The sequence below is a fragment of the Oryctolagus cuniculus genome, chromosome 4 (genome assembly GCF_051225735.1).
Source record: "Oryctolagus cuniculus isolate XC-2025 breed Fujian yellow rabbit chromosome 4, ASM5122573v1, whole genome shotgun sequence".
NCBI classification, from domain to species: domain Eukaryota; kingdom Metazoa; phylum Chordata; class Mammalia; order Lagomorpha; family Leporidae; genus Oryctolagus; species Oryctolagus cuniculus.
The window spans coordinates 85957542-85970579 of NC_142870.1; the positions used below are offsets into that span (position 1 = coordinate 85957542).

The 13038-nt window shown below is 37.6% G+C and overlaps 1 protein-coding gene across 6 annotated transcripts in view; it reads left to right on the top strand.

Annotated features, from left to right (window-relative positions):
* The window catches only part of ATP13A5 (ATPase 13A5), a 129948-nt gene that overhangs the window by 59187 nt on the left and 57723 nt on the right, over positions 1-13038 (top strand). For all 6 annotated transcript variants that reach the window (XM_089330843.1, XM_070072359.2, XM_070072361.2 and 3 more), the window contains exon 17: positions 1949-2066. In XM_089330843.1, the coding sequence (XP_089186969.1) occupies positions 1949-2066 (118 nt within the window). The remainder of the gene's footprint in view (positions 1-1948; positions 2067-13038) is intronic.

Consider the following 13038-nt stretch of genomic DNA (forward strand, 5'->3'; position numbering starts at 1 on the left):
CAGTGGTTGTTTTCTAGGTAGGTGGAAAGGGGGCCCAGTTGATCCTATAAAGTAAGAGTGACGATTTCAAGGCACAGAGACAGAGAGTAATTTCTGGCCATCGTTCAGGCAGAAAAGTACAATTCCCATGAGGTACCAGGGAGCATCAGGACCCAGAAAAGGGGTCAATCCAGGGGTCAGAGAACCAGGTAGGGTGAGAATGAGCAGCAATTAGAAGGAATCAAAGGGGAAGTTCTGCATCCTAGACTGGTTTCACAGACAAGGGACTCAGACAGATTGATGGAAGAATAGAGAGAAAATAAATCTTTTAGAAAAAAAGTGATTAGAGGAAATTAGATCATATTAGAGCAGGTTAATTGATCATTTTCACAGCAATTTCATCTTTCTGGGCCAGGTTTCGAGCTGTTTTGTATTGTCTCTTAGTTTTACAAGCATATGCATTCTCTAAGCAGCAGCCAAATTTATAATATTCTTGCATTCAAATGAGTTCATTTGGATAAAATTGGCCTTTTTTCATCCCATCTTTCATCTATATTCTCCTTATGATAGTTGATAGCCATCAACTTGTGTACAGAATTCCCGATTTGGCAAATGGTTGCTTGAATTTCTTTATTTGGAGTCTGTTTTTAACCTTAGAGATACCTCCTTTTTCTCTTTGATCATCCTCATAACTCCCACTACTTCTAGCTTTCACAGATCATAGACTAAGCTTTGTTTTGTTTTGCTTTATGTTTTGTTTTGTTTGCAACCACATGGACAAAAGTGAGCATCATGTGGACATTTAAACTGATATCTGCTGCACTTGCTCTGTCAGTAAGAATTTGGACCACTACTTGCCACCGCTTCTCCTTGGGTAGTCCTTCCAAATCATCCTGTGGTCCCAACATTTGATCTTTGACATATGCTAATGCCATCTTCAGTGACTTAAGAAATAGAGAATTAGTGGCATCACTGAAGCTAGATCCCTACTTCAGGGAGTATGTTAGAATTATAGAAAGACTGAAATTAGTGGGGACATAGAGATCTGCAGCCCTTTTATTTAGTAGATGAAAAGTTGAGGTGCAGAAAAGATATGATCTGATCAGGGACAGAAAGCCAGTTGGGATGGAATGGAGATTAGAACTTGTTTGATTATCTAAAACACCCATCCTCACACCAATTGTGCTGTGCTTTGTTCAATAGCTTTATAAGATTTATAAATATATGAAAATAGTTGCAATTTCTGTGGCAAAACATAAACATTTGCATAATGTCATTATCCAAAACCAGGGTTGGCCAACTTTTCTGTACAGAGCCAGAGCACAGATATTTTAGGTTTGGCCAGCTACATAGTATCTATCTCAGCTACTCAACTATGCCTTTGTAGATCCAAAGCTATCATAGACAATAAGCAAACAAATGGGCATGACTGGATTACAATTAAACTTTATTTACAAAAGCAAATGGTGGTCAGATTTGGCCTGTGCTTCACAGTTTACTGACCCATGATCTAGAAAATTGTGTTTCTCTCATTTCATCCACGTAGACATAGTCCAATGGTCTATTCTCACTGAACCCAGCTGTATTTGAAACCTGATTTGTGTAACACTATATGTGTACTGTAATAAAATACAATAGATGGGCTGGTGTAAACAATAGAAATTTATTTCTCATAGTTCTAGAGGCTTGGAAGTCCAATATCAAGGTGCTGATCAATTCGGATCCTGCTGAGGGGAGCCAAATTTTTCAGGTTTGCATATGTCTACTTCTTGCTGTGTCCTCACATAGAGAAGAGAGAAAGAGAGAGAGAGGAAGAGAGAAAGATCATGTGTGTGTTCTCAGGGCACTAACCCCATTCATGAGGGTTTCACCCTCACAAATTAATTACTTCCTTGCATCCGAGAATCTGTCTTAGGAGTGGGAAACCTTCAACTTGACTTCACACTTGCCCCTTCCTCTCTTCTGACAGTGCCCAGGAATTTCCCACAGGAGCTGAGGAATTACACAGTGCAAGGCTTCCGTGTTATCGCCCTTGCCCATAAAGCCTTGAAGATGAAGAAGCTTTCAGAAGTGGAGCATTTATCCAGGTAAGGGCCTTGGAAATTGGCACAAGGTCAGATGCTGTGCACATGAAGTGAATGAGTGTGTACTCTAGAGGGGGACAGGGGAACAGCTCAAGTCACTGGGAGGTCTCTTGAAGATAGAGAAGCAATCACATTCAGACTCTGAATCAGAGCTGATCAATTACAGGTGAGGCTGGGTCATGATGCTGGTTGAAATTTCTGACTCATATATGCCAACGTGGTATCTCTGTCCTGCCCTACATCATGTCCACCATGATCTCAGCTCTAATCCCACCAAAAACCACTCAATCCTTTAACATTAGAGCATTCTGTGACTGACTTACTTGGTGTTCCATCTATAGAGACATTGAGAGGAGACAGCACTTTGAAAGATTTTCAGAATCCTGAGATTTGGCTTCTATCAGGTATCAATACTATACCTTCTTAAGAGCTGGGGCAGTACTGAGTGCAAATTGAAGAAATAAAATGTGGTATCCTTAATTACACTAAGAGGATAAATTGTCCTCATGAGAGGATAATGTGTAGATTATTTTTTCACTCAGTATTCCTCAGCTTTTAAAAAAAATCTTTAACATTTTATTATAAAAGTTACCAAATGTACACAAAAGTACAAACAAAATGAACCTCACATCAGATATTTCCATAGCCATTAATTTTTTTCTGCCACATCTGCTTCTTCTATGCGGCCTTTCTGGTTTTTTTTTTTTTTAAGATTTATTTATTTATTTGAAAGGCAGAGTTGCACAGAGAAAGAAGGAAAGACAAAGAGAGAGAGAGGTCTTCCATCTTCTGGTTCACTCCCTAATTGGCTGCAATGGCTGGATCTGTGCTGATCCAAAGTTAGGAGTCAGGAGCTTCTTCCGGGTCTCCCATGTGGGTGCAGGGGCCCAAAGACTTGAGCCATCCTCCACTGCTTTCCCAGGCCATAACAGAGAGCTGAATCAGAAGTGGGGCAGCCGGGAAACGAAATGGCGCCCACATGGGATGCTGGCACTTCAGGTGGTGGCCCCACCTGCTATGCCATAGCGCCAGCCCATCCATTTTTAAAGATTTATTATATTTATTTGAAAGACAGAGTTACAGAGAGAATTAGAGAGAGAGAGAGAGAGACTGAGAGAGGGATCTTCCATCCATTGTTTCACTCCCCAAAAAGCAGCAATATCAGGAGCAGAGCCAATCCAAAGCCACGAGGCAGGAGATTCTTCCAGGTCTCCCAAATGGGGGCAGGGGTCCAAGGATTTGGGTCAGCATCTGTTGCTTTCTGATGTACATTAGCAGGGAGCTGGGTCAGAAGTGGAGCGGCTGGAATTTGAACTGGTTCCCTTATGGGATGCTGAAACTGCAGGCTGGGGCTTTAACCCACTGCACTACAGTGCTCGACCCCTAAGCTATATTATGAGTTCCAATAATCTCTTACTGTAGTCTTTTGTGACCCTGTATGTACAATCATGTCATATGAAAGCAGAGATAATTTGACTTGCTCTTTCCAATTTGTATCCCTTTGATTTCTTTTTCTTGCTAAATTGCTCTTATTAAAACTTCCAGAACTATATTGAACAGCAGTTGTGATATTGGGCATCTTTTATGGTTCTGGATCTTTGTGAAAGGGCTTCCAAAATTTTCTCCATTCAATATGATGCAGGCTGTGGGTTTGTCATAGATTGCCTTGATTGTGTTGAGGAATGTTCTTTCTATATCCAATTTGTGTAAGGTTTTTATCATGAAAGGGTGCTGTATTTTATCAAATGCTTTCTTTTCATCTATTGAGATGATTATATGATTTTTATTCTTCAATTTGTTAATGTTATATATCAAATATATTTGTTTGCATATGTTTAATCATCCCTCTTGATCCAAGTGAATCTTTCTGATGTGTTGTTGGATTTGATTAGCTAGTAATTTGTTTATGATTTTTGTATCAATGCTCATCAGGGATATTGAGCATAATTCTCATAATTCTTGTATTTTTTCTGGTTTTGGAGTTAAGATGATGTTGGCCTCCAGAAGGATATTGGGAGAATTCCCTCCATTAAAACTATTTGAATATACTGAGAAGAATTGGAGTTAGCTTTTCTTTAATGGTTTTATAGAATTATCAATAAAGCCATCTGGTTCTTGGCTTTTATTTATTGTTAGAATCTTTGTTATTGACTTAATCTCTGTCTTAGTTATTGGTCAGTTTTAGTTTTCTATGCCTTCCTGACTCAAGGTTGGTAGATTGTGTATGTCCAGGAATCTATTCAATTCTTCTAGGTTTCATGATTTGGTGACAAATAGCTTCTTGTAGTAATTTCTGATGATTCTTCTTATTTCTTTGGTAACCACTATAATACCTCCTTTTTCATCTCTGATTACATTAATCTGGGTCTTATCCCTTTTTTTTTCATTAGTTGGGCCAAAGATGTATCAGTTTTCTTTATCTTTTTAAACAATCGGGTCTTCATTTCACTTAATGTGTTTTATCTTTTGAAACACAATTTTGTTTATTTCTTTTGTAATTTTAATGATTCCTGTCTTCTGACCAATTTTGGGTTTGTTTTTTATTGTTCTTCTAAGTGCTTGAGATCCATTGTTAGATCATTTATTTGATGCTTTTCCAATTTCTTGATGTAGGCACTTATTGCTACAATTTTCTTAACACTGTACTGCTTTTGCTGTGTCTCATAAGTTTTTATGAGCTGTGTTGTCATCTTCATTCATTTCTAGAAATATTTTAATTTTCATTTTGATTACTTCTCTGGCACACTGTTCATTCAAGAGCATATTGTTCAGTCTCCATGTTTGTGTGTATTTTCTAGCGTTACTTTTATTGTTAATTTCCAGATTCTTTTCATTGTGGTCCAAAAAGATACATGGTATGATTTCTTTTTTTAAGCAATTATTTTAATAAAAGGAGAAGAAAGAACAGTAGTATGACAAAGCTTGAGAAACAACAAGATGCTTGCATTTTGTTTTTTGTTTGTTTTTTTAAAAACTTTTATTTAATAAATATAAATTTTGAAAGTACAACTTTTGGATTAGAGTGGTTTTTTCCCCCCATAACCATACCCACCCACAAACCATCCCATCTACTACTCACTCTCCCATCCCATTCTTCATTAAGATTCATTTTTAATTATATTTATATACAGAAGATCAACTTAGTATATACTAAGTAGAGATTTCAATAGTTTGCACCCACACAGACACACAAAATATAAAGTACTGTTTGAATACTAGTTTTACCATTAATTCACATTGAACAACACATTAAGGACAGAGATCCTACATGGGGAGTAAGTTCACAGTGACTCCTGTTGTTGATTTAACAATTGACACTCTTATTTAAGGCTTCAGTAATCACCCTAGGCTCTTGTCATGAGTTGCCAAGGCTATGGAAGCCTTTTGAGTTCGCCAACTCCAATCTTATTTAGACAAGGCCATAGTCAAAGTAGAAGTTCTCTCCTCCCTTCAGAGAAAGGTGTCTCCTTCTTTGATGGCCCATTCTTTCTGCTGGGATCTCACTCACAGAGATCTTTCATTTAGGTAATTTTTTTTTTGCCACAATGTCATGGGAATTTTAGCCAAATCCATATGCCTTAAGGGCTTATTCTGAGGCCAGAGTGCTGTTTAGGGCATCTGCCATTCTATGAGTCTGTTGTGTATCCCATTTCCCATGTTGAATCGTTCTCTCCTTTTTAATTATATCAGTTATTTTTAGCAGACGCTGTTCTTGTTTATGTGATCCATTTGACACTTAATCCTATCTTTATGATCAATTATGAACTTAACCTGATCACTTTGACTAGTAAGATGGCATTGGCACATGCCAACTTAATGGGATTTGGAATCCTATGGTACATTTCTTGTTTTACCATTAGGGGTAAATCCGAGTGAGCATGTGCTGAACTGTACGTCTCCTCCCTCTCTTATTCCCACTCTTATTTTTATCAGGGATCACTTTTCAGTTAAATTTAAAAACCTAAAAATAATTGTGTGCTAATTAACGAGTTCAACCAAGGGTATCAAGTAAAACAAGAAAATATCAAAAGGATAAAATAATAAGCCGCTCTTTGACAGTCAGGACAAGGGCTGATCAAGTCATTATTTCTCATAGTGTCAGTTTCACTTCTACAGGTTTCCTTTTAGGTGCTCAGTTAGTTGTCACAAATCAGGGGGAACATTTGGGACTGGCTTATTTCACTCAGATTCCTCAATTTTTTTTTTGCAAATGAATTGACTTCATTTTTTTTGTACCACTGTATAGTATTCTATAAACTACATATCCCATAATTTCTTTATCCAGTCTTCTGTTGATGGGCATTCCATGCCTTATCTATTGTGAATTGAGCTGCAATAAACATTGAGGTGCAGATAGTTCTTTTATTTGCCAATTTAATTTCTCTTGGGTAAATTCGAGGAGTGGGGTGGCTGGATAAAGTGGTAGGGCTATATTCATGTTTCTGAGGAATCTCCAAACTGTCTTCCATAATGGCTTTACCAGTTTGCATTCCCACCAACAGTGCATTAGTGTGCTTTTCCCCCCATATCCTCGCCAGCATTTGTATCCCTTTAATTTCTTTTTCTTGCCTAATGGCTCTGGCTAAAACTTCCAGTACTATATTGAATAGCAATGGAGAGAGTGGACATCCCTGTCTGGTATCAGATCTCAGTGGAAATGCTTCCAACTTTTCTCCATTCAATAGGATGCTGGCCATGGTTTTTTTATAAATTGCCTTAATTGTGTTGAGGAATGTTCCTGCTATACCCAATTTGCTTAGAGTTTTCATCATGAATGGTGTTGTATTTTATCAAATGCTTTCTCTGCATCTATTGAGGTAATCATATGGATTTTCTTCTGCAGTTTGTTAATGTGGTGTATCATATTGATTGATTTGCAAGTGTTGAACCATCCCTGCATAGCAGGGATAAATCCTACGCGGTCTGGGTGGATGATTTTTCTGATGTGTTGTTGAATTCTATTGGCTAGAATTTTATTGAGGATTTTTGGGTCTATATTCATCAGGGAAATTGGTCTTTAATTCTCTTTCTCTGCTGCATCTGTTTCAGGTTTAGGAATCAAAGTGATGCTGGCTTTGTAGAAAGAATTTAGGAGAATTCCCTCTCTTTCAATTATTTTGCATAGCTTGAGAAGAATTCCAGTTAGTTCTTTAAGTGTCTGGTAGAATTCAGCAGTGAATCCATCCAGTCCTGGGATTTTTTTTTGTTGGGAGGGCCTTTATTACTGATTCAATTTCTGGCTCGGTTATGGGTCTGCTTAGGTTTTCTATGTCTTCATGGTTCAATTTATGTAGGTTGTATGTGTCCCGGAATCTAACCATTTCTGATAAATTTTCCAGTTTATTGGCATACAACTCTTTGTAGTAATTTCTGATGACCCTTTTATTTCTGTGGTGCCTGTTGTTACATTCCCTTTTTTTATCTCTGATTTTATTGATTTGGGTCTTCACTCTCCTTTTTTTGGTTAGTTGGGCCAATGGTGTTTCAATTTTGTTTATTTTTTCAAAAAAACAGCTCTTCATTTTGCTGATCTTTTGTAAATTTTTTATTCAATTCTGTTGATTTCTTCTCTAATTTTAATTATTTCTCTTCTCCTACTAGTTTTGAGTTTGGTTTGCTGTAGTTTTTCTAGATCCTTGATATGCATTTATAGCTCATTTATTTGGTGCCTTTCTAATTTGTTGATGTAGGCACCTATTGCTATAAACTTTCCTCTTAACACTGCTTTTGCTGCATCCCATAAGTTTTGATATGCTGTTTTGTTACCTTCATTTGTTTCCAGAAAATTTTTGATTTCCCTTTTTTATTTCTTCTATGACCCACTATTCATTCAGGAGCATGTTGCTTAGTCTCCATGTGTCTGCATATGCTCTAGAGATTCCTGAGTTGCTAATTTCCAGCTTCATTCCACGGTCGTCTGAGAAGATGCATAGTCTGATTTTGATTCCTTTGAATTTGCTGAGACTTGCTTTATGGTCCAGTATGTGGTCAACCCTAGAGAAAGTTCCATGTACTGCTGAGAATTATGTGTATTCTTTAAGTGTAGGATGAAAAGTTCTGTAGATATCTGTTAGATCCATTTGGTCTATAGTGTTAATTAAATCTACTGTTTACTTGTTGATTTTCTGTGTGATTGATATGTCCATTCCTGAAAGTGGAGTATTGATGTTCCCCAATACTACTGTATTAGAGTCATAAGTCTCCCTTTAAGTCCCTTAACACATCTTTTAAATAGCCCAGTGCCTTGTAATTATGTGCATATATGTTTATAATAGTTACATCTTCCTGTTGAATTGATCCTTTAATCATTATATAGGGCCCCTCATTGTCTTTTTTAACAGTTTTTGTGTTAAAGTCTATTTTGTCTGATATTAAGATAAATATTCCAGATCTTTTTTGGTTTCTGTTGGCATGAAATATCTTTTTCCAACCTTTTACTTTCAGTCTGCATACACATTTGTTGGAAAGATGTGTTTCTTGTAAGCAGGAAATAGATGGGTTTTGTTCTTTAATCCATTCAGCCAATCTGTGTCTTTTAACTAGAGAGTTGAGGCCATTTACATTCAGTGTGACTATGGATAAGTAGTGATTATGCCCTGTCATTTTTCCAAAGATATTTCTAATATACGCTTTGAACTTCCTGTGATCTTTTACTGAGGGATTTTCTTCCTTTACTTTCTTTCATATTGATGACTGTGTTTCTGTGTTTCTGTGTGTAACACATCTTTTTTTTTTAACTTTTATTTAATGAATACAAATTTCGAAAGTATAGCTTATGGATTACAATGGCTTTCCTCCCCCCCATAACTTCCCTCCTACCTGCAACCCTCCCCTTTCCCGCTCCCTCTCCCCTTCCATTCACATCAAGGTTCATTTTCAATTATCTTTATATACAGAAGATAAATTTAGCATATATTAAGTAAAGCTTTCAACAGTTTGCACCCACACAGAAACACAAAGCGTAAAATACTGTTTGAGTACCGGTTATAGCATTAAATCAAGCATCTTTTGCAGGGCTCGATGAGTGATGACAAATTCTTTCAATTTCTGTTCGCTATGAAAGTTTTTCACTTTCATTCCCAAAGGGAGCTTTGCAGGATATAATATTCTGGGCTGGCATTTTTTTTTCTCTTAGAACTTGGGCTATATCTCGCCATTCCCTCCTAGCCCGTAGGGTTTCTGATGAGAAGTCTGCTGTGAGTCTAATTGGAGATCCTCTGAGAGTAATCTGGCATTTCTCTCTTGCACATTTTAGAATCTTTTCTTTATGTTTCACCGTGGAGAGTTTGATTACAAAATGTCATGGCAAGGATCTTTTCTGGTCATGTTTATTGGGAGTTCCGTGTGCTTCCTGTACTTGGATGTCTCTTTCTTTCTCCAAACATGGGAAGTTTCTGCTAGTATCTCACTAAAAAGGCCTTCTAATCTTTTCTCTTTCTCTCATGCCTTCAGGAACCCCTAAAACCAGAATGTTCATTTTTTTAATAGTATCCTGTAGACTCCCAAAAATATTTTTTAGATTTCTTTTTTTTAACTTTTATTTAATGAATATAAATTTCCAAAGTACAGCTTATGGATTACAATGGCTTCCCCCCATAAATTCGCTCCCACCCGCTACCCTCCCCTTTCCCACTCCCTCTCCCCTTCCATTCACATCAAGATTCATTTTCGATTCTCTTTATATACAGAAGATCAGTTTAGCATACATTAAGTAAAGATTTCAACAGTTTGCTCCCACACAGAAACATAAAGTGAAAAATACTGTTTGAGTACTAGTTATAGCATTAAATCTCAATGTACAGCACACTAAGGACAAAGATCCTACATGAGGAGTAAATTTCCTCTTCTTGTCATTGGTTTGACTGTACTTTCCTATGCTCTGTCTTCTAAGACTGATATTCTCTCTTCTGCCTCACTGATTCTATTTTTAAGGCTCTCAAATATGTTTTTTATTTGTTCTATTGAATTCTTCATTTCATTTTGATTCTTCTTTAAATTTCATTTTCATGAGAGAGATTTTCTTTCATGTCCTGCATGGATTTCAGTTTTTCATGCGTTTTTTATTACTTCTAAGTATTCTTATCATCAATTTTCTGAGTTCCATTTCTTGCATTTCTTCTATCTCATCATCTTCATAATCTTGTATTGAAGTGTCATGTTCTTTTGGGAGCATCATGTTGTCTTCCTTATTCTTGTTTCTTGAGTTGTCGCATTTGTTGTTCAGCATTTGTGGAGATATTGATGGGTTTCTTTTTTTTTCTGCTGTCGTAACTTTTCTCATTGTACTATTACTCTAGATACGTGGACTGTCTGCTTTCAGGGAATCTTTAGAGGCTCATGATGGGTGTGGCCAGAGAGCTCTGTTCAGTTCTTCAGGGTTAAGGGTGTGCCTAAGGTGACACATCCAGGTTTGGCATGGTAAATCTTCTCTCTCTCTCTCTCTCCTTTTTTAATCAGAGGAGAAGTAATTCCACTCAACTGAACTCTTCTTGGTGGTGATCAGTGCCTGAGCGCTAGCCCCAGTGGGTATAATATTTGTCTGCTCTGTCCCAAGGACCACACAAAGGATCATTGCAGTTCTCAGTGTAAACTCAGATTCCCCTGCAATGTCTCTCACCGGGTAGCCAGGGCCACCCGAGCTTATGGTGTCTCCCAACGAAACCACTCAAAGTCTCAGCCACAACATGAGTTATCCTACACACCCTCAGTATTTTTTTTTCCACAGTGCCAGTTCAGAAGCTCCACACATTCTCTAGGTCTTAGTCTCCTGTTATTATTCGCCACCAGAGTCAGGTTTCGCTGCTTGGCTGACTGCTGGGTGCAGCCCTGAGCTAGTGTAGATGTCATGTATCTTCAAAATGGTACTTGCTCTATCTGCTTGTATGCCTTTGTAAGGTGAGTGGAGAGAGACAATCATGTTCATACTGTCCTTTTTATTTTTTCTCCCCTCTAGTTAGGCTGGTGTAGTTTCCCCCATGGGGGAAAAGCCTACTCTAGGCTTTTCCTGTCACTTTTCCACTGGTGTCTTGGCTACTGCAGTCTCATCTCACCTCACTTTCCAGCACTGGTGCAGAGGCTCTCAGCAGGTAGAGTTATCAGCCATGGGTGCCCACGCCCTCCACATAGGTCCTCCATGTTCCTCTAATTACAGAAGAGTTTTCTCTGCCAGTTTTTCCCTAACACTTCCCTGAGACTACACTATCTCCACTGTTATTAATCTATCTTCTCCTGGACTAGATCACTAAGCTCCCTCCTTATTCTGCCATCTTGGAACCCAAGATGATTGCATTTCCAGAATGATTTCAATGTTTTTGAATTTGTTGAGACTTGCTTTATGGCCTAGCATATGGGTATCCTAGAGAAAGTTCCATGCACTCACGAAGAGTGTGTGTTCTGCAGTTATGAATTGAAATGTTCTATAAGTAGCAATTAAGCCCATTTGTCGGTAATGTAGATTAGCTCTGTTGCTTCTTCATTGTTTTTCTTTTTTGTCTAGTTCATCTGTCCACTGATGAAAGTGGGATGCTAAAGTCCCCCATTATTATTGTATTGAAACCTGTGTTTCCCTTTAGATCCATTAACATTTCTTTTAAATAACCGGTGCCCTGGCTTTGAGTGCATATACACTTACCATAGTCACATCTTCCTGTTGAATTGATCCCTTAATCATTACATAATGCCCTTCTTTGTCTCTTTTAATATTTTTTGTGTTAAAATCTATTTTGTCTGGTATTACAAAGGCTATTGCTGCTTATTTTTGCTTTCCATTAGTATGGAATATCTTTTTTCATTCTTTCATTTTCAGTCTATATCTTTGTTGGTGAGATATGTTTCTTGCAGGCAGGGAATAGATGGGCTGTGTTTTCTAAGTCATCCATCCAGTCTGTATTTTTTAATTGGAGAATTTAGGTCATTTATATTCAAAGTTATTATTGATAAGTAATGATTTGGTCTTGACATATTTGCATAAACATTCTTATTTTTTATTTCCTTTGTATTTTTAGTAGGAGATTTGTGTATTCATATCCTTTCATAATGATGGCTATCTTATTTGTCTGTGTAGAACCTCTTTAAGTATCATTTGTATTACTGGATGAGTGGTGAAGAATTCTTTCAATTTCTGCTTGTTTGGAGGGTATTTATTTCTTTTTTTTTTTAACTTTTATTTAATGAATATAAATTTCCAAAGTACGATTTATGGATTACAATGGCTTCCCCCACGTACCGTCCCTCCCACCCACTACCCTCCCCTTTCCCACTCCTTCTCCCCTCCATTCACATCAAGATTCATTTTCGATTATCTTAATATACAGAAGATCAGCTTAGTATACATTAAGTAAGGATTTCAACAGTTTGCTCTCACACAGAAACATAAAGTGAAATATAATAGATGATTTTTTTTAAATGATGATGAAATCAGATCAGACCTATTGTCATGTTTAATCCCAGTGAGAGTCAAGTTGGGAGTTGATAATTTCTTTCTTTCTTTTTTTTACAGAGGATCAGTTTAGTGTACATTAAGTAAAGATTTCAACAGTTTGCACCCCCATAGAAACACAAAGTGAAATATATTGTTTGAGTACTGTTATAGCATTAAGCCTCAGTGTACAGCACATTAAGGACAGAGATCCTACATGAGGAGTAAGTGCACAGTGACTCCTGTTGTTGACTTTACCAATTGACACTCCTGTCTATGGCATCAGTAGTCTCCCTATGTTCCAGTCATGAGTTTCCAAGGCTATGGAAGCCCTCTGAGTTCTCTGATTCTTATCTTGTTTAGACAAGGTCATAGTCAAAGTGGAGGTTCTCTCCTCCCTTCAGAGAAAGGCACCTCCCTCTTTGAAGACCTGTTCTTTCCACTGGGATCTCACTCACTGAGATCTTTTTGCCAGAGTGTCTTGGCTTTCCATGCCTGAAATACTCTCATGGGCTTTTCAGCCAGATCCGAGTGCCTTTAGGGCTGATTCTGAGGCCA